Source organism: Macrosteles quadrilineatus, unplaced genomic scaffold (assembly GCF_028750875.1).
Source record: "Macrosteles quadrilineatus isolate MER2022 unplaced genomic scaffold, UCM_ALF_1.0 Scaffold_7__1_contigs__length_78375512, whole genome shotgun sequence".
Taxonomy (NCBI): domain Eukaryota; kingdom Metazoa; phylum Arthropoda; class Insecta; order Hemiptera; family Cicadellidae; genus Macrosteles; species Macrosteles quadrilineatus.
In genome coordinates this window covers 42,986,492-43,011,970 of record NW_026542600.1, presented here as the reverse complement: position 1 = coordinate 43,011,970, position 25,479 = coordinate 42,986,492, and the positions used below count along the sequence as shown (strand labels likewise).

General features: G+C 33.2%; 1 protein-coding gene across 1 annotated transcript; it reads left to right on the top strand.

Annotated features, from left to right (window-relative positions):
* The first annotated feature begins 2,397 nt into the window (after window positions 1–2,397).
* Window positions 2,398–15,976, top strand: LOC128998935 (peroxidase-like). Its single transcript, XM_054425292.1, has 11 exons — window positions 2,398–2,435; window positions 3,919–4,142; window positions 5,120–5,290; window positions 5,985–6,166; window positions 6,715–6,916; window positions 7,465–7,662; window positions 8,387–8,534; window positions 9,249–9,408; window positions 10,344–10,517; window positions 11,672–11,870; window positions 15,867–15,976. The coding sequence occupies exons 1-11, from the start codon at window positions 2,398–2,400 to the stop codon at window positions 15,974–15,976; spliced, it is 1,806 nt and encodes a 601-aa protein (XP_054281267.1).
* The last annotated feature ends 9,503 nt before the right edge of the window (window positions 15,977–25,479 follow it).

The window sequence follows — 25,479 nt, the reverse complement described above, 5'->3', positions numbered from 1 at the left end:
CTTCATGGCATACTTTTGCATTCAGGTAATCCTACGTCTTATTGCGATATTTCTAAAATATTATGGGCGTTTATAAAAAAGCTTTTCAACTTCAAAGAACCATAAAACATTAATTTACACTTGAAGCTATGAAACAACAATCAAAGTCTAGGGAATCATTTATAGTTTTGGTACATAATAGGGAGTTTACTTAACACCATTGTGTTTGCCATTATTAGCACGCAAATAGTCAAGTCTAAATTCCAGTTCGTATCAAACACTATCTAAAATGAAACAATTTATTTCAGCAAATGCTCTCCTGATTATTTCTCTGAGTTTTTTCTTTGTTGCTCACATTACTATCATAGACGAAATCCTTCATAGTAAATTCATAAATTCATAGCCGCCCACACAAAAAATTCACAATAGGTAATATCTAGTGACGTAGGAGACCAGTTAATCAGAACCTACAGTCGGGACCACGTAAGTTTGCAGTTGAGGGAGGAGAATATTTACCTTATGGTTTTGATTGAACCAATGAGAACCATGCTGTGTTGCCAAATCTAATAATACCAGCTGATTTGAAAATATTGCTTAGTATATTTTAATTAGTGTTGTCAACAGGCGATGTGGCAACGTCGCACTAGCCTTGTCTTGTGATTGGCTGCCACCAACTGCAAACTTACGTGGTCCCGACTTTAAATATGAGCATCCATTTCGATTATAACGAGACTCATCAATTATTTGTTATTGTTTACAAAGCAACAATATAAACCTATCAGCTGATAAAACTGCTATTGATTAAAACTTTTAGCCACTCTATTATGTGGTGTTTTTAGAAAACTTTTATTTTAGGTACGTGGAAAGAGAATGGGAGGATGGTAAAGCTGTCGAGTTTTATTTTATAAACACCCTGTATTCTTGAAAGATAAATTAAATAAATCTCAGTGAGTTTCATATCGAAGAAGAATTAAAATGCACATAAAATAACGTTGGATTCAGTTCCTTAAATAACAGAAACATTCTTCAGACAGTTCGATATTTGAATAAACTAGGAGCTCCTTATAATCTCAATCACCGCTCAGTGAAGGGTGGCGAGGGGATGAGATTGGAGGCGGGGTAGTGGCTATTGTCTGACCAACCGGGCAATCTTAGTCGCTCTGAGAAGTCGCTCAAATTAGTGATTAAACCCCGCGGACCGTTCACAACATCTCGTAGCAATCTTGGCTGCTTCCAGATGGTCGAAGTTTTCATCATTCCATTTCCAGTTATTGATAATTGTAAGCGTTGGATACTGAAGGTAGGTTATTTGTAAGATTTCAAATCTTGCTAATAGCGTATACACAATCATGGAACTTTCATCATTGTAAAGTAAATTGTGTAGTATTATTTTGAAAAAGATGTTTTATATTGCAATTATTAATTTAGAAAAGCAAGTCAGGACGCATTCACGGGCGAAATGTGGTTCCATTAAAGAGAAGATCTCAAGAAGATTTCTTCAATGAAAAATCGCAGGATGTTTTTGTAACAATTAAAACATTCATGTTCAATGTATATTTTCAAATTCTATTTGTTTGTAGAATCCTGTAATAATCACCTATTTCCACTAAATGCACACTTCAACTGCACATAGCTCCTAATAAGCTAAATTATGAAACTGTGCTCACAACTATTGAATATTACCCCTTTGAAAACGTGAAATGCGAAAATTAATGAATCTTTGTAGGCTACATTAGGACTCTGGTTTCGTGAAGGGGTACCGTTTTCTGATTCGAAATTATACATTCAAGGTCTTTTAAGTTTGGTCACGTTTACCTCCACGGTCAGAATTTGGATAAAAGTGTGAGATAATGATAATGTATTATCTCACATAAAGAGCAACAGTCCATAAGCAGAAACTCGTACCTTCAATCCTCTATTTTAAATCAGCAGTATTTTTCAGACAATTATTAAAAAAAAAAACTAATTTCATAGCGTTGATAATTTGGTAGTCTGTCATAATTTAAAAAACGTTAATATGTTTAAAGTTTTTTAACCACTTCTATCTTAGTGGCTACTCTTAGGCTGCGCTAAATCTGTCAAATTAAATAACTATTTTTCGTGTTGTCTCATAATGTTTGTCACATAATTCTACTTTGCCACACGAATATCAATTCTACCTCAGTATATTTGGTAAGCTATTCCATAGGTTGTATTATTTTGTAGCGTTCAATTTATTATAATTGAAACTGCTTCAGGTTAGTTGGTAATGGACAATTGGGTTTGTCGTTTCGGGTTAGAACCTCTCTAGAAAGTGGGGGGAGTATTTAGTGAGCCCCTATGAAGGGCTCATTACCCTAGATCTGTAAAGTGGCCCGCATCCAGCCAACGCTGTAGCTGCACTGAAGACTTTTCACGGCCAATCTCCCATCAGCCTCGATGTCGGTGAAGACTCTACTGCTGTTTTACACCATCAGGTAACTTACTTTTCGTGTCAATGGCTTAGTTACAGTAAAACATTTGTCGGCCACCATGTAGCGTAGAGCTGCATATACGATAAAATAATGAATTCTCAGATTGAATTTTAATTAGTAAAACTACTTAATAGTGGAAATAGCCAGCTTTTCAGATGAATTCAAGTAAAGATATCCAAACAATTTCCCATAAAATCAGGAAACCTAATGATTTAACATAGTATGATGAGATTTGTTCCCAATAAGATTTGGGGAAGATTTGTATGGCAGTAGCCGAGAAATAGTTAATTCTATATGTAGCACAAAATAAAGCGAAACAAGGCCAAGCATACAAATAAATAAATAAAGCTTCTGGTTATGATAGCCAGGGTTCGCCTAGTTTTGCCTTAGTGTACAACTAAAAATCTTAATGTTTCAGCTATTTCTTATTCGACTCTTTTTAAACGGTGTGTCGTTTGATAGGGAATTTAAAATTATAAATACAAGTGTTCTTGATATTTTTTCATAGAATTTACCATTTTTCAGTAGTTTAAGCTAAAAAATTTAAAATGGCCGCCATTTTAAAATTTCTAATTGGACCGACTTGATATTTTTTCTTTCATAGGTTTTGTCTACCTTAAAGTGCATACGAGGTTTCATAAAGATCGGTTGGAAAAAATTAAACATGAAAACGTGTATGTACAAAAAATTGAAAATATCTGGTTAACGATGTTTTTGGGAAAATTTTATTTTTTAGTTTATGTTTATTCTGATTCATAGAACCATTCCCCGGAGTTTGGAGGTTTACTTACGTGACACCCTGTATTACACTCAAAGTTTCTTTAATTACTGCATGTAATTTTATGTATATTAGTGATTGTATTTAGTTTATATAATTTACCAAACAAACCTTAATGTTTCTATAAATGAGTATATTTAATAAGAATATTGCTGTTTGTTTGTTAACAGCATAATGCTGTTTATAGAAATTAATGTTTTTTAGCCTTTTTTAAATTTGAAACTCCCCGTTATCGTTTTGACCCATCCGGTGTTCAAAAGGCAATTTAGCAATAGCTTAAGTAAGGCTAAAAAGTAAACTTAGCTATTTCATAGTATTACCTTTATAGCTTGCGCATTAAATAGGCTAATTAAGTGTCTCGAAACACTAAAACCAAATTGTTGTTTAATAAAATGTAGTTCGTCCAAAAAAGCAAAATATTTTTATTTTTCATTTTCAAAACATCTGCAGCATAACCAACTATTATTCGTAGTTAAGCTGTGTATTCTCTTGCTATCGAATGTTTAGTTATGTATACAATTAATTGTGAAATTGACATAATATTTGATACATTATTCGTTATAATTTAAATAACGGCATTAATAGTAAGTTGGCCTAAGCATTGAACCAAATTTGTATGCAAATTGTTTGTATTGAAGTAGAAAGCTACTTGGTAATTTAACCAAAGGAGCTAATGGAGTTTTACATGTATCCAATTTTTTGTGATAGTGTGGTCAGCAGTCAATATGAATACCCAAGGCCTAATCCGCCACATAGAGTGCCCGGGGGACCCAAACCGTACTCCTGGCCTGCCCGTTGCTTCCCTCGGGTCCATTGTGACCGCAATGCCCGGTATCGATCTCTGGACGGTTCCTGCAACAACCTCTGGTACCCAGCCTTCGGGATGGTTAACACCACCCTAGTGCGCATCTTGCCTGCCCGGTACTCCAATGGTGAGTATAGTAGTGCTTGGGAGTTGCATAAAAATACCATAAAGAAGGATTTTCATTTCATTTCATGTCTTTTGTCTTGTATATAATGTGACAAAAACGGCTGATTGGTAAATTCAATGAAAGAAAGAGTATTAACCTCAATAGATTCTCTGATGCTAATATTTTTTTTACTTATGCAATGAGCCTGAAATTAAATTTTTTGTGATATTTTAACGGGTTTTATTAAACTTAGCATAACAAATTTAAAACAGCCGCCGTTTTGAAACTGTTTAAGAGCTTTTACCCTAATTTTAGACAAATTAGGCAATTATTAAAATGAGCATTTTTACAGAATCTCAACATAGCCGTTTAGAAGTTATGCATGTTTTGTAGAAACACATAGAGGCAGAAAGACGCTGAACGGAACGAGATATAATAGGACACATGTTTATGCACACCTTTTTTGTTTATTTTGACCAAAGAAATCGCTAGGTAAATTATGTCCCCTTTTTTGAACAACCTGTATAATGCATTTTGACTGAAGAATGGATCAGTATGGAGGAATATTATACTAAAAAATAAGTCGTCTCAGTCATTGTAGTTAGTTAACGTTAAAATTATTTTATTTAATTTTCAGCTGTTGCATTGAAGGAATATTGAAATATCTCGTAAAGAGTATTAATAGTGCATCGTGTTTTCATACATTCCTATATTCAAATTGTTCATCTCTTGATTACTTTTGTGCTAGTAGGACTTTAGCGGCAACTAAATGCATTGTTTTTGGGGTCGATTTCAGTGCTGTATATAATTGAGTAGTAATGTTTTCAAACCTTTTAACCCCGTTTACTAGTATCAGGTAGGTAAACGCTTGAAATTTACGCGTGGTATCTGCAACTCTTATAGGATGATAAACAAGATAAAATCGTTCATACTCTAAGAAGATATATAATTTACCACTGCAAATCAAAAAAACTTGTTTGCTGCAATATGTCTTTCAGCTCTGGGTGGTTTACCTATATCAGTAACTGGGAAGCAGTTACCTTTGGCACGAGAACTACGAACCCATCTGTTCCCCGAACACGCCATCAGTGACGGCATCAACAGCTTGGCCGTCATGACCTGGGGACAGTTTCTGGCTCACGACGTATCTCTCATAAAGACTAATCGAGGTATGCTTGTGTTTATTGATTTACCAACTTCTATAGTCAGCAAGTATATTTTACAAATTGAAAAGTACTAATATTCTATCATGTCTGTGTTCAAATTGGTTACCACAACAAAAAGTAAAAATATAAATAATGGGAACGCAAATAGGTACACACACATCCAGTTAACAAAAAATCACTCCTTGGAACTGAATGTCACTTACTGAGGTGTAGCATTTTTAAGTAGGTATTGATATCAATGAATGTTCCTCCCAAGGAGCGAGATTCGAGAATTGATTCTTAACTAAGCGAAGAAAATGTTCTGCAATGTTGGATGCCAGGAATTAAGATTAACTTAAGTTGGGAGGAATTTTCTGCAAGATGGGTAGTCCTAGGTGGACAAATTTGTTTTGTATTCTTTTTATATTGTCTGTTAGCGTAGCTGTAATGATAGCTACGGGGTGGGGGGGGGGATATGACTCAATACTTTGGGTATCAAAAAATATAATCTAACTTGGTGAGAAACATGACTCAACATTTTGAATACAATAAAGTGGGTTGACTTAGAACGAAGCATCACTTAGGACTTAGGTTGTGAAGAAAGAGGATCTAACTTGGGAGAGTAGATTTTGTCTCAGCTCTTTCTGTATTAAATTATGTTTTCTGATATTCATCTTTGTTAATTTACAAATTCACTTTTCTCTTTGTCTACTTCAAGCTCCAGACTGTTGTACGAAGGGTGGTCATTTGCTGGAATCGCCTTTTCTTCCTCCTCATTGCCTCGTGGTAGAGATCCCAGAAAATGACAAGTTTTACAAAGAGTTTGGCCAGACATGCTTTGCTTTCGAAAGATCAGCAACCATCAATGAACATGGCTGCATAGATAGTCCGCCTCAGCAGGTAACTGTCTAATTTCCTGATCTTAGCAGTTTTACAACTGAATTGTTTAATAAAGCTAAATTTTTCAAAAAGAGAATATTGCTCAGCAATTTCATATAGACAATATTCTTTGACGATTGCCAAATAAAAGAGAATTCATTCACATTTTACAATTCTTAGAAAAACTGTACTTCCGAACATCTCATCGTCTCAAAAATTAAAATGTGACTCGATAGATTATTTTACTATCAATAAGTAGAAAAAGATTATTGATGAGAGATGGCAAATAAAAAAAACTATTAAGTTAGTCTCCCTGTTGTATATTTTAATCCACAAACAAATGAATTTTGTGCTATCTTAAACTATTACAGCATTGGTTTTTCTTCATTTCCAATTTGTGTATCTCTTTGAGAACAAACAGCATTAAAATATGGTATAAAAAGGTGAGATAATAGTTCTATTCTTGTAACATTAACTAGTGATTTGTTTTAATATTACTAAGTTGAACCATTCAATACTCATTTTATCCTAAGTCCTAGATATACAAAGTACTTTGAATTAAATTTCAGATTTCGCTCCAAACCCACTTTTTAGATCTATCCATGGTTTATGGCAAGAGTAGAGAGGAATCTAATTCTTTAAGGACATTTAATCGAGGCAGACTAAAAATACAAGAACTTGAAGATGGAAGAGAATTCTTACCTAATGTCAAAAATGCCAAAATGGCATGTCAATTCGCCAAATTCCCCAACGATACTTGTTTCTTGGCAGGTAAAGGCTTTATCTTGTTACTATGTAGTTAAAGTTTGGCTTAGCTGCTATAAAGGCTTAACACTTTTAAAAACCATGTAATTAAGGTTCTAGAATTGACATACCAGTTTATTGATATGAGAAAACAAACTTGGATCACACAAAAAACGATCTTGTTTTTACCCCAGACTTATAAAAACAATTGAAATAGTGGGGATTTCTTTTTGATTATTTACCAAGTTCCAATTTAAGTTGGTAAAATAACCTTTGAAAAGCAAAGGAAATAAAGAAACTGATCACAATAAAGACTTTTTTTTAAAACACCATTACAGTTAGTTGGTTGCCTTGTTTCTAGAGATATACTATTAAGTTCAACAAAGGTTCACAAAAAAAATCTTAAATCCTCTTTTGATTTTTACCTTCTTTTGACAATTACGATAATAGTAGATGCAACAATTTAAATTGCTAAAAACTATTATATCATACCGTTTAACACAATTTACTTTGTGTCATGGAACTAAAGTTCTAGTTATATTAAATGACTTTTATTTGTTATTATTTGATAACAGGAGACGTGAGAGTGAACCAGCAGCCTTCGTTGACAGTGCTGCATACAATCTTCCTCAGAGAACATAACATGTTGGCAGATCAACTCTACCTGCTCAACTCACACTGGTCCGATGAACGAATCTTCCAGGAAGCTCGGAGAATACTGATTGCTCAGTACCAACATATCACTTATAGTCACTTTTTGCCGTTACTGTTAGGTATTTATTTGATTCCTTTACATTTACTGGTACCATTTACCAAGGCATTACATTACATATGACATTGCTTATGATAAATGATTGAATATGGTTATGGTATTCAGAAAACTTTAAAGATCTCATTTTCATTTTCAAGGTACATTACTAAAGAGGTAACAACAATTAGTTGAATTTAACAATTCTTCTGCTACAATAGAAATAGTTTAGTTTTACTTGTATGGATTTTCCCATTGTAAGGATTATTGAAGCTACTTTAGTACTATTCCCTCATGTAATTTAGTAATTTAGATAATAAATGCCAACTTTGTAGACTGTTACAGTATATTTTTTATATTTTGTTTCTTTGTATTTTATCCCAATTTTTATTATTTTTATTTTTAATATTAATGTTAGAATTGTATTGTAGCTTTTCATTGTACCAGGTGCATTTAAATGAAAATAAACATGAAAAAATAACCGATTGCCCAGTTTATTTAGGAAGTCGAGCTGTCAGGAACCCCAAGAGAAGAATATAAAAAGACTCTGATTTCCTTAGTCAGCCCTAAAACATAATGAATCATACAATTAATGTTAAATAACATGACATGTCATCTCTTTTTATCCAACAAAATCTGTTTGCCAAAAGAGATTGGCTGAATTAATAAAATAATCAATTGCAAGGTTTGATGGTTTATTTCACATTCTACAAATAAACTTATACTGGACTTTTTTGATTGTGTTTCAGGTCTTGAAAACACGATTAAATACAAACTGTTTCCCCGCAATCTGGGTTATGGATTTGGGTACAACGAACATGTGAATCCTGGAACCCTTAACATTTTTACAACAGCAGCTTATAGATCTCTTCATAGCATTGTACCTGGTCGAATTCAGTAAGTACGAGTATTTCTACGTCTAAATGAGTGCATTTTGAAATATTGTTAAATGTGAGTTAAGACAGTTAAATGAGGACAGACCTTTTTATTTTATTTATGGTTCAACTAATATATTTTTAGTAACAAAAGGTGAAGCCTAGTTTATAACCAATATTTTATGTTAAGATCATAATCCTGATTATTTTTAGGAAAGGGAGAAACGTATGACTGACTCAATCAACCTTAAAGGAATTTTCATATCCTCCATGGATACCAAACTGCCGCTAAGTTCCCATGACATATTTAACACTTCACTAACAATATAAATTTTATTTCACAGTAGGATAGGCCAATACAAAATTATTATTACTTTGAGCTGACTTATTTTAAGCTGAATACCTATGATTGTGAGATTAATTTACAGTGGAGTGAGATGACCTGTATGGATTTTTAACTGACTAAAATCTGAATATTTGTAGCCCGAATTATTCATTAAAACCCAATTAACAAGTAACCTCCTCCAGTTTCCAAGCCCTTTTTCTAATATAATGAAAAACCTACTGACTTCTCAGGATCAAACCGATACTTTTTGATGGTCAGGAGAACACCTTAACCACTCAACCATGTATACTAAGAGATGGGAGAGAAGTATTTAGAAAACAAAACTTGTTATTTGTTTTTCATCAAAATAATTAATTTGTATACATTGAATATTATGTGTATATTTTACAGGTTTCCAATGGAAGTAGGGGAGTGCCCACAGTCCTCTCGGCCACTGTCAGACCTACTCAACCGACCTGCTGTTGTTTTAGAAGAAGACAAGTTTGATAGTCTTCTGAGAGGACTTTCAAGGCAAGCTGCTAATCAGATGGATCCCTACTTCACTCATCAGGTAGAGTATTGTAAGAAAGTGAAGTGTTGAGAACAAACCACAAGGTAGAATTGAAAAATATTTCAACAAAAGATTGAATACAAGAAAGAATAGTTATTTGTGCAAATAGTGAGCAAAGTGAGCAATTGACTCACTCGAGAGAAATACTCACTCACAAGCCGTAGGCGAGTGAGGAATGATTTCTCGAGTGAGGCAATTGCACTTTGCACTCGAGTTGCACATTATATTTTTCCTACAGATACCATAAAACAAATAAATTGGTAAAGAAACGTAACATATTTTAACACAGAAATGAACTTTTAATATGACATTTAGTGATACAACAGTACAACAGCTGACCAGCTGATTTACAGCCAGTGCTGCCAACGTATTTCGCGCGCATACGACCTTGTCTGCATGTTACACGCTCACTATTTTGTGCCTTCACGTTGCAAATCTAGAGTGAGACAAAGTAATTAGAGTGAGACAATGTAACATTGTCTCACTGATGAGCGAATTGGCCACTTTGCTTTCTCAAATCAGTGAAAGAACATGTACATTGTTGAGTAACTGTAGGAAAAATTACTTATTGTATTTTACTAAAGAGTTTAACTGTTTAGCAGTGATCTCAAGTCCATCCTTCTCTGATCTGGAGAGTCAAATTTTGAACGAGGAAATACAATACTGTTGCCGATTAACTAAAAGGAACATTAATATAGTGTTAGAAGAACCAGAAATAAAGGTGTAGAGGTATTTAAGAGGTGATTTCAGAACAAAAAGGACAACATATTCTGTAAATCTAAAACGTTAGGCAGTGATGAGCGGAATTCCAATAATGTTTTAAATTTCTTATAACTCATGAGAACATTATAGAGATTTTATATCATAAATTAGGTTAAATATCCTTGCCAAGTGTGGATATTGTCTGTTGTCTAGGAACCGTTTTGATTTTCTAGATTACCAACTTACTGTTCCGACCAGAGGGTCGTAAGTTTGGCATTGACCTAGAGAGCACTGACATCATGAGAGGGAGAGATCATGGACTACCGAGCTACAACACCGTGCGGAAAGCATGTGGTATGAGACGAGCAAGGCACTTCCACGAATTTGAGGATACCATGACCAAATCGGTTAGTTTACAATTGGTTACTCAGTTCTAATTAGTTCTATAGCAGTCACATATTTTCATACACTTCTCTGTTGTAGTGTCCATTTTTAAATCATTAGTACACATGAAGCTGGGTAGGTGCACAGAGATGCAGGGTACAGAGGAAACATACTTACGGCACAACCGTGCGCTTTCAGCTCTAGTATGTTGTGCCGGAAATATACTCGTGACGAGCAAGGAAGAGCACTGTGTGGAAATTCCTATCGCACAGGGAACAGGGTCTTCCTCCACCGTGGGCGTTGTAGTACATGAGAGGGCGAGGAGGGTGTTGTTGGACATTTCCCTAGACACCTGCCACTAGTGCTAGACACCACTTGAATGTGCCACTGAATGTTTCCTCTGTACCTTCTCTGTGGTAGCTATAATAATGCTTACCTAGTCAAAAGGTCGTTGATTTCAGTTCCAATATAAAATTCAAGGAGTATTCTTTGTATGTAGAAGCTTTGACTATTGATACAACTAGACATTCTGCCCCCATGTTAAAGTTGTCACCAGTTTAAATCTAAATCGTCGTAGTTGATGTGAGCCACAGACAGATTGTGCTCATCTAAATTAAAAATTCCTGTTGAATACATGAACCATTTTACCAAGTCAAACTAGTGGAATGATTCATCACCTTGGTTATCAACAAAAAATTAGGTAGAAAATAGAATTCTAGACACCAGCACAATCTATGAGTGGTTTACACCACTATGCCCTTTCTTAATAAAGAATTGGCGACAGCTGGTCCATATAAGGTTAAGTTATGTCTGGCTACCTGACTGAAGGCGTAGAACAGGACAAAGAACGATGAAATGAACCTCAATCAATGCCCAACTAGGTAACAGAAAACAAAAAATAATTGTGTGTTCGTCCAATGTGAAGCAAACAAGTTTTTGAATTAGAAAAATGAGCGGTTAGTTTCAACACCTAAGGTCGGCCGATTTGGGTACTAATCTTATTAGGTTTTAAGTACTTTCTTACCTGATAAGAATGAAAACTTGGTTTTTGTATAGATCATGATGGAAAATGTCTGAAAAGTAATCCCTCAAAAAACGTTAACTTACCATCACCAAAAATAAACTTAAAAAATGAAGAATATATTTTATGGTTTTATATATTACATGTTTTGTGTAGGCATGGAAACAACTAGAGCACTTCTATGAACATGTGGATGACGTAGACCTGTATGTGGGAGGAGTTATGGAAGACCTGGTGCCAAATGCTTTGGTAGGACCTGTGTTCCAATGCATTGTAGCGGAGCAGTTTCGTAGATGGAGGAATGGAGACAGGTTCTTCTATGAATTTGGGGGCCAACCGGGATCATTTAGACTTGGTAGGCATATTGCTGAGTTTGAATTAAGATAAAATAAGAGTCAAGTAAATTCCTTGATCTTTTTTTAGTTTTTTTGTTTCTTTTTTGTGTTATCACACAAAAGTTGTATGATAATTGGGACATGTAATGTCAAGTTTAGATAATAAATTACATTACTATTGAATTCTTGAAAGGAAACCACAACAGGGATGTTGAAATATCCAGCATCAAGTTTGTTCATTGTTAGATCCGCCTCAAACGAACCTCAAAAATGTCAATTTCATAGTCAAAACTATTGACAATGTGATGTGGTTGTTAACAATTTAACAAGCCATAAAACTAAAAACACAGGGGACAGCTATAGTAGTTTTGCAAAGTTAATTATTTATTCATCTGAAGTAGTACTGTAGGTCAAACTGTTCCTAACCATTTATCGGACAACTAAGAACAGTAACAGTAAACGGACAACCAGTAAAACTTAGGCAACAAATCTTCTTACTTTAAAAATGTCTTATCTCGAACGTAGTATAAGACAACAATAAATCAATGATATGAATATGTTTACATTACTTCTATTTAACATTAGTACAGGTAAAACTCACCTAAGAAAACATAAAAATTAGTCCATTCATGAAACTTGCAGGAAACGTAGTAATTACCATTAGGTTTTGAAATCTGAAGAGTCCCTAGTGATTGTGGGGGTGGAAGTACCATTTTATGGGGGTTAAAGTTTATGGGGGTAGTGATTTTGAGAAAATATTTATTTATGGGATCCAAGCAAGTGAGGTGTCGTTTTCTATGTTTCTTAGGATGCAGAATCGAAATATAACATAATAAAAGCAATACAACCAACAGTTTATCAGAAAAAGACTAATTTTTAATGAAAAACTAAATATGACAAATAAATTAAGGTAAAATAATCCAGTTGATATCAATTATTACAAAACTGAACATGAGACTGTGTCACATGTTAAAGTTGTGAGGAAAATTAATCAAGAAACTGGTAGTTTCGCCTCTTTAACCACCACGTGTCGTATTGTTCTTCAGCTACTGATGCATCATCACCATCCATGGAATGGTGAGGTTCTCTAACTCGTTCTTCTCCATCGTCGTCTTGACTTGACACTGACAGCTAAGTGAGTATGGGTAGTAGAAAAATATTTCCGTTCTGGTGGTGATCCTGCAACTTAGGGTGAAGATAATATATGAGACCAAGAATGTAAAACCACTCGGACCCCAATTTTTAAGGACCTTGGTCGCCCGTAATGACGTCATCAATATGGCGCTCGTAAGAGGGTGCTTGGTCGCTATGAATTGGTTATACTGTAATACCAAAACGCCTAAACCGATTTTAATCAAATTTGGCTTACAAGTGCTTGAATACAATATATAATCCCAGTTTGTCAATGGTCGAGTTTGATTAGGTCATTTCAAAATGGCGGCCGTTAATCACTAAAATAATTTAAAATTGTTTAGTGTTTTGTTTTATCAACTCTCTCCAGAAATCTGCAGCAATCTTTCATTTTCCTTGCAATCATAGGTCGTGATGCCGTCTCTGTATTTCCTGGAATAGGCAAAATACCCCCACTGCAGCAAACCTGCAGATTAAGTGAGTTTCCTTTTGCCTGATTTTATTTTCAATTAAATAAATTTCAATTGAGTTTAATTAGTACCTAGGTTTGCTGCTACGGAGAGGATAATAAAGTGTGTTTTTTTTATTGAAATATTAATAGCCAAGCTCAAGATAAATAAATTTGCCAAGTTTTATCAAAATATATCCTTAAACGAGCAAACTACAACAGTTTACTTATTCTCCATAAGAATAAAATGAGAATGATAAATTTACAATTTTGGAATTTTCTCGGTAGGTAACCAATATTCGTACAAAAACACTTCAATAAACAAAATTATTGGTTTTTAAGGTATTCAAAATCATCATGGTATCCACAATTGTTTAGAGAGAAATTGGAAAATTTTATGTGTAGAGGGTTTCATGACAAAACCCAATTTTGACCCCATAAATCCCCCCAAAAACCCCGTTCCCATGCTGGATTAAGAACTCGTTAAAATCAATCTTAAGATTTTTTGTCCTTTTCTATATGATATAACATCAAACTTTAACAGCGTTAATGACTGTAGACGTGTACTTTTTTAAGAACGTCAGAACGATAACTCAAGCAAAAATGACCCTATGTTGATGAAATTTGGTAAAAACGTGTAAACCTAAGTTTACTCGAACGAGTTAGCGAACCAGCATGATCGAACCATGAGAACAGGGTTTTCTGGGGGATTTATGGGGTAAAAATTGGGTTTTCTCATGTTTGCCCCTCTAAACCTAAAATTTTCGAATTTCTCTCTAAGCCATTTTGAATACCATGATTGGATATTTTGCTAGTTATTGGTTATATTTTGATAAAACTTGGAAAATTTATTTATTTTAACCTATATATATTTTAATTTAAAAACTCACTTTATTACCCTCCCCGTAGCAGCAAACCTAGTCAACACTAATTAAACTTAAAGTTATTGAAATAGATTTAATTTAAAATCAAATCAGGCAAATGGAAACTCACTTAATCTGCAGGTTTGCTGCGGTGGGGGTATTTTGCCTATTCCATGAAATGCAGAAACGGCATCACAACCTTTCATTGCAAGGAAAATGAAAGATTGCTGCAGATTTCTGGAGAGAGTTGATAAAACAAAACACTAAAAAATTTTTAATTATTTTAGTGATTAACGGCCGCCATTTTGAAATGGCCTTATCAAACTCGACCATTGACAAACTGGGATTAGATATCGTATTCAAGCACTTGTAAGCCAAAATTCATTAAAATCGGTTAAGGCATTTATTAATTCATAGCGACCCAGCATCCTCTTACGATCAACATATTGACGACGTCATTACGGGCGACCAAGGTCCTTAAAATTTGGGTCCGAGTGGTTTTTACATTCTTGGTCTTATATATTATCTTCACCCTAAGTTGCAGGATCACCGCCAGAACTGAAATATTTTTGCTTCACATACTTAGCTGTCAGTGTCAAGTCAAGACGACGATGGAGAAGAACGAGTTAGAGAACCTCGCCATTCCATGGATGGTGAAGATGCATAAGTAGCTGATGAACAATATGACACGTGGTGGTTAAAGAGGCGAAACTACCAGTTTCTTGGTTAATTTTTCTCACAACTTTAACATATGACACAGACTCATAGTCAATTTTGTAATACAGTAATTGATATTAACTGGATTATTTTACCTTAATTAATTTGTTATATTTAGTTTTTCATTAAAAAATTAGTCATTTTCTAATAAACTGTTGGTTGTATTGCTTTTATTTTGTTATATTTCGATTCTGCATCCTAAGAAACATAGAAAACGACACCTCACTTGCTTGGATAACATAAAAAAAAATTTTCTCAAAATCACTACCCCCCATAAACTTTAACCCCCATAAAATGGTACTTCCACCCCCACAATCACTAGGGACTCTTCAGATTTCAAAACCTAATGGTAATTACTACGTTTCCTGAAGTCCTTTAAGTTTCATGAATGGACTAATTTTTATGTTTTCTACTGGTATTTTAGTATAATTTTACCTGTACTACATATCTTGATTGCTAAAGAAATATTATTGACACACACCAAGCTTGGCAACTTCAATCTATGATTATAATTATTAAAATTGAAAATACAGTGACTCCCTTGTGTACAAATGGAGATATTCTGTTATGTCAGTTTAACAATGAGTACACATAATTTACCTGTATGCTATGTATGCTACATGTATACATCATAACAAATTAAAACCAGCAGTAAGAATAATATATCAGTGAACTCTACTGGTTTAGCGGCAAGGTATTTTCCTCATAATTTGTATACACAATAATTGGACAGTTTTATTATTTGTGATTTTTTAAAGAAATACAATGGCGTCCCAAAAATAAAGTTAGTACCTAATTTACAAAGGTAAAATTAGCTAAGCAGTTTAAAAGAACATATAGCATTATTTAATTTTCAGATCAGTTGGATGAGATCCGAAAGGCATCTTTGGCACTATTAATTTGCAGGAATTCTGACGATATTGCAAGAATACAAAGAGATCCTTTCAGTCAGCCTTCCAGCAGGTAATACAAATCCTTAAATTAGTATATAACCCTTGGAAATATAATAGTATATTTCATCACTTGGGTGTAAAGTGTCTCTTTTCAACACAAGCTCAAGTTTAATAGTCGGAAAATGAGCGAGGGTTGAAAAGTCACTTTTTGCCTGTGTGATGAACTATATTTCTCATCATAATACATCATTATTTAAGCAAACTAAGTTACAAAACAAAAATACTTTGGATCTAAAGATGAGCTCTTAAAATAAAGTCCATCTTGTTTTCAATTTTGCTATGGTGAACAAGCAGCTGTTTAGTAAGGTATTGAATAATTCCATTTATTATTATTGTATTGGTGTTCCATTATACTATCAATAAAGATTGATATGTTGAACTATTGATCAATAATTTTCTTGAATTTCTTGGGCTTTCAGTAAAAATTGTTTCCACTGTTATCCATCTTCTTACATTCAACTTAAACAAATTTAAATTCAGTCGAAAATATTAGAACAATCAACTAAAATGGATTGAAAACAATCGATACAAAACTCTGTTACTTCTGATACCAACCATTTGCTTACAATTGAATTTTAAAAGTGAGTAAAATGTTGACGTATTCGACTCCAGCTGATTTCTGCTAGTAGATAAGAGCTACTTTAGACCCACAAAGTCTGTATTGAAATCTGTTTTTCTGCAGTATGACAAAAAATTCTTTTATATGGTTGTTTTGGTTTTAAGACTAATTTTTATTCAAATATATTATCATCATGACTAAACAAAGTAATTATAAAAGTTTACTTTTACTAGGCCTACTAAAAAAAAATTGAACTATAACACTTTTTCTGATAGTTCAATAATAAGTCTTGATGGATCAATGGTCTTTGATCGCAATAGTTCATTTAAATATGTGGATTATCTATTCAAAAGAAATAAACCTGTTTTATTTTTGCTTTTTTCAGGAATTCTCTAATCAAGTGCAAACATATACAAAGTCTCAATATACGGTTATGGAAAGAGCCACCAGAACTATAGTCATAACCGTTAATATTATAAACGTTGTAAATGAACATTGGGCATAAACAGGTGGTCAAACATCAACTTGTAAGTAGACTTTAACACAAACAGTGTTCATGAACAGCTAAAAAAAACTAAAGCTAAAATAATATTCATGAAACATGCAGTTAAGTAATTCTGTCGATCAGTATATAAATTGAGGAGGCACAATTTGAATATCCCCTCAATGTAGGCTTTGGAAGTTTTATTTGAAAAATGTATCTTTATTTAGATCTATTTGTCAATTAAGAAAAAAGATAACTAAAACTTTATCTCTGTTGTAAATGTTGAAGACTCAAGGTAAATAACAAAAATAAACTTAATTTATAAGTAAAAATATTTTTCAAGCAATTTGTGTAATTTATTACTTACCTTTATAAACATATTCTTGTCTCACAATCACAACCTATCATACTGAATAATATTGATGAATATTAATTGCTAAGAGGAAGCACTTTAAAGTATTTAATCACAGAACTAAGTTGAACAACTAAAGACAGACCAAAACACATTTCAATACTAGTAAATAATAATTAAGAACTGATCGAACTGTAGATAGTTTAAAGTTATTTTAGTTGTATAAAACGTCTATTTACAATTTTACACTGGATATTTGGTCAGAAAGTAAAAGTTATATAAATGTGTATATGTCATTAGTGTTTTAACAGAAAATTAAATTAATATTTTTGCTCACACCACTTATTTTGGTAGGGCAATACATGTTCTACTATGCTAAGAGGCTAGTAGCATTAATTGAGATAAAAAAATACTTGCTTTTATTTTATAAGCACTTTGAAATATTACATTGAACCATTGATAGTTTTCAAGGTTAAATTGAGTTCTGTTAAGTGGACAATAATGTGGTGCCATCAGTATCAGTGTCTTTGGCAAATCTGAAGAAGTCTGCTCAATTTCCCTATTCTACACTATAGAAAAAAATAGTTTATGATGGAATTGTATTTTTGTTATTACATTTCACTACAGCTTGTCCAGTTTTTCACATTTACTTGGCTAAATTTATTAAACATTAGCTATTCCTTAACTAGTACAACCGTATAAAGCTGTTTGCACGTACATATATAAAAGAGGTTACATTCTAGGTTAACAGTATTAAATAAAACAACAAGTATTTAAAATTAATACTTTATTCAATGGTATACAAATTTACAAAGAAAACTTTTAGGTTCAAATTTAGAGTTCCTCATAATTTATTTTGAAATTATAGTTTTGTGGTTTTTAGTCTAACTTAGAAAGATTCTATATATCTCCTTTTAAGCTACTTCTATGGTAAAAATAATTAAATTAAATTAAATAAAAATCTTTGTTGGCATTTTACATAATTAATTAGGATACTATGGGACCCACTAATGTGTTATTTGTTTGGGACGATAAACATTTTAAAACATACTTATGTATTTTTCCAACAATTTTTAGTTTGCATTACAAACAATATAAAAAAAAAACTGTCTAAAATATTTAATACAACAAATTATTTGAAAACATTTTATCATACTCAAGTAACTTATTGATGCTATTTATACAACATATTGTACACAATGTCGTAATCTTAAGTCATTAAAACCCATAGTACAAGGGCTATCCAGAAAGTAGATTACGTTTTTGTCAGTATCCGCTAGGGGCGGGGCTAGCGCAACCATCTTGGTCTTGGTTCCTTATGCAGCTCAGTCGGCATCTAGCCGTGCTAGTAAGAGGTTTCTGCTGTACTCTGTTGAGTTACTGTGACAGTTTAAAATGTCTGTGTTAATTGAAAATGCCGCGAACTGTGAAGTGCGTGCAGTTATAAGGTTTTTGACTGCAAAAGACTGTAAACCGATGAAAATCTATCAGCAACTTTGTGAGGTTTATGGGGAAAACATTATTACTGAAGGTGGAGTTCGTCAGTGGGTCATCAAATTTAAAAATGGCCAAACTAACGTTCACGACAAACAGCGAAGTGGAAGATCCAGCATTGTGACTGCTGAACTTGTCGAAAAAGTTTATGCCGATGTCCGTAAAACTCAAAAGTTCACAATAATAGAACTCTCTATGGGTTTTCCACAAATTTCACGAAGTTTGTTGCACGAGATCATAACCGAAAAGCTTGGTTACCAAACTGTAACCAAAGAGTCCATTCATTTTTTTTTTTTGCACGCACGTCACAGTTCGCGGCATTTTCAATTAACACAGATATTTTAACCTGTCACAGTAACTCAACAGAGTACAACAGAAACCTCTTACTAGCACGGCTAGATGCCGACTGAGCTGCATAACAAATTTAACACCAAGATGGTCGCGCTAGCCCCGCCCCTAGCGGATACAGACAAAAACGTAATCTACTTTCTGGATAGCCCTCGTAAATAAAGATGCATCACTGAGGCAGCTAGCAAAAAATACAGGAAAACAGTATACTAATAGAAATAGTTTGTGAAATGTGGTCTTCAGTTTTATAATAAAGATGGTACTAAATACCAAGCGTCTGTCCCCCATTAATATTTTTGATAGGTGAAATATGAATTTGTACTTTTTCCCATAGAGTACATTTTAACATTGCTCCAAAAGACAAAGTAGTGTGTAAATGTAATCTTTTCAATATTTCAGATTTAATTTAAAGAAAATGTTGACAGTCTGAAATCAATATACAAAGCACATATCGAGAATCAGTATCATGCTACAAAATGGTTGTCACTGCTTCTCACGCTAGGTATTTTTATGGCAACTTCTCAAACAAAAGCACTAATACCCGATAGTGGCTTTTCTGAATAACACATACTACTTATTGTGCATTGGGTATGAAATTTACTAATTGGCAGACTTTCTCTAATGAAATCCTGTATTTTGGCTGTAATTCTCAATATTTTTGCTTGCAGAAACCTTGATTGTTAAATCAATATTTACACCCTCTTACCTCTTAAACTTACCTCTTAAAGAAGATCATAAGAACGAGGAGCGTACAGTCCACTGGACATCTCGGCAATGCAACAGAGAAATAAAAGATGTTTGACAAATAAATGAAGAGTTCAACTACGTATTAGTGAACCTATTTATTGTCTATCAACATGGCTTAGTAGAATAACTTATTCAACCCAAGACACAAAAAATAAAAAAAAAAGATAAATCCATAGCATTAGGCATGTATTCAACAGAATCACATTAAAACGTATTAGCATTACAATGTGCCTAAGGAAAATTAAACTAGCTATACAGTGTGTAAATTAAGTATTGAAACAAATCTGTATTTTTTAAACCGAAATAGATAGAAATATTCTGTTTGTGGAAATAATTGTTAACAAAGGTTCCGCAACTTTTTACAACAAAAATAGTTTTTACCCTCCTTACAGCGTATGGGGTAGGGGGTGACTTATTTTTTTCAAACAGCAACCCCTAATATGTGACCCCTCATTTTGAAGGGTTTGTCAAAAGAAACACAATGGTGCAAGTCCGAGGTGAATATCTCACCCCCAGCCAAAATGGCTGGTATTCCAAAATGGGTGCTTTTTCATATAAATTACATTTTGGAATACCAGCCATTTAGGCTAGGGGTGAAATATCTACCTCGAGTTTGCGTCTTTGTTTTTCTTTTAACAAACCCCTTAAAAATGAGGGGTCACCCAATAGGGGTTGTTATTTAAAAAAATAAGTCACCCCCACCCCCTACGTTGTTAAAGAGGTTGAAAAAATATTGTTGTAAAAAATTGCGGAACGTATGTAACAATCAATTCTACAAACAGAATATTTCTATCTATTTCGGTTTCAAAAATACAGATTTGTTTCCATTATTTGTGAAACTGATGCTTTTTCATATACAGTAAATCTAATTTTGGAATACCTGCCGTTTTGGCTAGGGGTGAGATATCCACCTCGGGTTTGCTTCATTGTGTTTCTTTTGACAAATCCTTCAAAATTAGGGGTCACTCAATAGGGGTTCCTATTTTTTTTAAATAAGTCACCCCCTACCCTGTTAGGGGGGGGTAAAAATAAATTTTGGTGTAAAAAATTGCGGAACATTTGTTTACAATTATTGCCACAAACAGAATATTTCTATCTATTTCGGTTTTAAAAATACATTTGTTTCAATACTTAATTTACACACTGTATTTGATAACTCAATAATTTGAGTTCCCTATGCTTTTTTAAGTTACATTGTTCTATTTCTCAAAGAACATATTATAAAAATTTTAAATCCTCTTTAATATTTGATTTTTTTATATCCCTACAAGTGTGTTGGTTTGTATCCACTTTAAGAACTATTTAGCGATTTACTGATTAGCTTATTGATAATAGTATAGAAAGATTGTATACAGAAAAGATCATCTTTATAAAATGTTATTCTGGGTGAATATAACTAGTTCAAAAAGGTAGTGAATATTCTAAAAGGTACATAAAGTGTAATTAATATTGGTTCTATTTAATGGTGAGCATCCCCAAGAGTGTTAGAATGATATTTTTTAACTTTAATTTTCCAATAAAATAATACAGTAGACTCTTGCTCATCAGGACTAATGTGGCAGACGTCCGGTCCGGATTACAAAAAATCTGGACTTTCGAGAGTCGAGCAAATATTTGTAAATTTTGCCGTTACACCAAGCGGTTTCATCAAAACATGCGCTAATACAAACGGGAGCGTCTAAAACAAGTTGAAACTCATCATAATAAATTACAGTCGGCTACTGTTCTGTATGATTATTGCAGATTTTGCAAAGAAAGCCTGAAGACGCAAAATGTGACCATCCCAGGTCCGAGTATCCAAGCCGCACATTTATTATTATTTTTTTTTAATTATTTTTTGTTTGGTTTTCCAAGGCAAATACAGTACTGTATATAGCGTTTTTTTTTTCAATTTTGTTCCAGGTCCACAGTATTGATAGCCTTGAAAATTGAGTTCCACCGCTTATAAATTAATTGTTGGTACGTGTTGGTTGAGAAATATCTTTTTATTTAATCATAAATTAAATCACTTATTACTGTGATAATAAACCGTATTCTCCAGTTTCAATATGATTTTTGTCTACTTATAACCTATAATTTTTACCGCCGTGTTATCCGAGTTTTTGATTATCCGAGGTAGTCTCGGTCCCGTTTAGCTCATATAATCGGATTTCTACTGTACTGTGCCACTAAAAAAAAAACCATTTCCGATCCTGACTAGCGGGAGTCCGGACAAGGCCGATCCGGACGAGCGAGAGTCTACTGTATACTATATTTAATTATATTGATTTAAACTACAACTATATAAGAGTAATCTAAATCAAATACAGTCCATGCATGTTGTGATTAAAATAGTGTAGTGTATAATATAATGGGTTTTTTTCCACAGTAAAAGCTTAGCAATGAACCAAATCCTAAAAATGTAAAAAGCACAAATCTTTCACAGTTGTCACTAATCAAAAATAAAATAATAAAACCGACAGGCTACAAAACACAAATAGAATTCATATTTATTTTTTTACATTGTATTTTAAATTTTTGAGGGATTTATTTGACCAAAAAAGGCAAATGATTGTGGTTTAAATAAATCCCAGACCAAGGGTTGCCATTGCAACGTTGGAGAATAAATATCTGAGTAACTTTGGTAATATATTTTTAAGTTGTTTATTACTATGTAAGACAAAACCACTTAGGAAATTTATAACCAATAGTAAAAAAAAACATATGATGAACAAATAGTGCTGGGTTGAAAAATTTACCGTGTAATACAGACAAGTACATATACTGTAGTTAGCCATGTTTCTATTTATCTTAAACTGACATAAAGTTAATACTGTATTGTCTTTTGTATTATAACAGTTGATGACATTTGATGTGTAATCAGTGTGTAAGCTGAATTAATGGCTCGATGTAAAAAATATGCAACAGTTATAAAAAAAAAAACTAAACAATGTAGTGTAATTTGCTTCTAAATCAATTTTTTTTTAGAATGTTGCTGGTCTGTTGTATTTAACTGAAATAGTTTTCTTGTGTTTACAAGTGTAGATGGCTAATCATAAACCAATCTCAACCTGAATTGTAGAATGTAGTATGGCAAAAATTGTACAATATTCTGAGATAAAATGTTGCTATTGTTTGTTACTAAGCACTGCTTGTATTGGAACAGTTGGAAGGAGTTTAACTAAACTTATAGTATTGTGACTTTAGTATTATTAGGAACTAAAGGAAAAGTTGACTTACCTATCACAAAAACTACCTACAGAGACCTCCAAAGGTAACCTATACACTTGCTCTCCATATATTTTGCTTCCTAAATAAACATCCTGACACATTATCTTCAAGTAAGAATCCAGGACTATATCCTGAACACACTGTAGTTTACTGCTGCTTTAATTCCCTTACTTGGGTGAGTACTGCATTGCAAAATTAATATTTTTATAGAAAAATCATATGTGTCATACTTCGATTTGAAAAAGCAATAGTATTTCAAATTACCCAAGAAAAATATTTCAAATACTAAACTACGAGTGTATTATTGCTTACAGTTTTAAACTTTCTCCTCACTATCGTATTCTACATTTCCTAAACTCCTTTGGCAAATCAATTGGCAGTTAAAAGGAAACTTGTATAAAAGTGATTTATGTAAAATGAAAAATATCATTTTACTTATTAATTTTGTGTTTTATAGTAGAAATCCAAATTTGCATATATTTTTTTATATTTATTTACTAGTATGGTAATATTATGCTTTTACAACTAAAATTAAATAAAATGGTAGAATCCTCTTGATTAACAATAGAAGTTGAATGAAGGCCAAGGACCATAATTAATTAATGTCGTCATACATACTTGCTGTTCGATATGTAGTAACAAACATCTTCCTTTATATTTGCAACTACACTGATATAAAATTATAATAGTAATTATTTTCTTTCAAACTACCGATAAACTTCCTATTATAAACTTGTGTAGAATATGTAATAAAAACTGATATGGAGAGATTCCCACATCTAGAGATTAGAGATTCTAGAGGTTGATCCCCATATAATTCTGTAAAAGTCATGCCTACAGATCATAATCATAGAATCAGTCATGTAATCTAATTGTGAAATTCAAAGGTCTCTTCTTCATAGGTATCTTTCAGGTTAATACAAAACAGCACAGAATTCCTGTTTCACACAGTTCGCAGTTCCTTCTACATGAACACCCTGATGATAATACTATTTTAACTATTGGTTTAAATACCTTATTCTTGCAATCCGATTGTTGTCTTCACAACTAGTTTCAACCTGCTAGGAGGTCATCATCAGGTGTGTACAAGGATGATATTACTTCATATGAAGGTCGTCAGTAACAGTTTTTTTACATTCACACAAACACACGACGAAAAAAACACATAGTGCGCACACATATACGGCCGATAAAAACATCGAACTTGACAAGCAGACCCGTGTTGAAAATGCGGAAGTTGCGTCTAGACTGTAGGGTAAACAGCTGGTCAAGCATCACGCGCGTTTTCTTATCGCTGACCAGCTGTTTACCCAACAGTCTAGACGCAACTTCCACATTTTCAACACGGGTCCGCTTGTCAAGTTCGATGTTTTTATCGGCCGTATATGTGTGCGCACTATGTGTTTATTCGTCGTGTGTTTGTGTGAATGTAAAAAAACTGTTACTGACAACCTTCATATGAAGTAATATCATCCTTGTACACACCTGATGATGACCTCCTAGCAGGTTGAAACTAGTTGTGAAGACAACAATCGGATTGCAAGAATAAGGTATTTAAACCACTACCATAGTTATTATTCGCAATCCGGAGGCTACTCACACCACAATATACTATTTATTTTTCTCAGAAACAAATTTTTTCTCCCCTCTCTTGAACAGTAGCCCTTAATTTGAAAAAACTACAAACTTGTGGAAATTTATCATCTGTTTTCGATGAATATTATTTTCTTGGCATTTACATGGATCTCATTAAACATTTTCTATTATATGCAACCTTTTAAATTAACAATTAAGGTTTCAGAAGTTAACAACAATAAGACATGTGAGTACGTAATAAAGGAATATTATCATATTTCTAATACATTTGACTATTGATACTATTAAACATTCTATCCCCATGTTTGTTTTGACCATTTTTTTATCAAAATCGTCGTAGTTGATGTGAATTATCGATAGATTGTACAGGTGTAAATTACTGATTTCGACCAAATACACAAACTAACAAGTCAAACTGATGGAAGGACTCGTGAGATATAGCAACTGTTATGACCCATAAACTATGTCAGTAACCAAAATCAAGGTAGAAAATATCATTTTAGGCACTAGCGCATTCTGTGACTGGCTCACACAACTGTTATTGTTTTGATAAAACATAAAACATAGGTGACAGCTGGTCCATATACATGTGTCGTCTACTTTAGTATCCAGTAGTCAATGCTAATATTTGGCCTACAAAATCTGCTATCATGTAGACAAGTTTCAATTTGCTTGAGGTCTTTTGGACATGAATGCAATTATAGAATTTAATGTTAAATAAATCATT

Bases quoted from the DNA above. Each gene is read 5' to 3' on its own strand.
- LOC128998935 (XM_054425292.1), top strand. From the start codon at position 2,398: ATGTCGGTGAAGACTCTACTGCTGTTTTACACCATCAG. The intron at 2,436-3,918 runs GTAACTTACTTT...TTTTTGTGATAG, and splicing joins CTGCTGTTTTACACCATCAG to TGTGGTCAGCAGTCAATATG. The intron at 8,535-9,248 runs GTAAGTACGAGT...TATATTTTACAG, and splicing joins ATTGTACCTGGTCGAATTCA to GTTTCCAATGGAAGTAGGGG.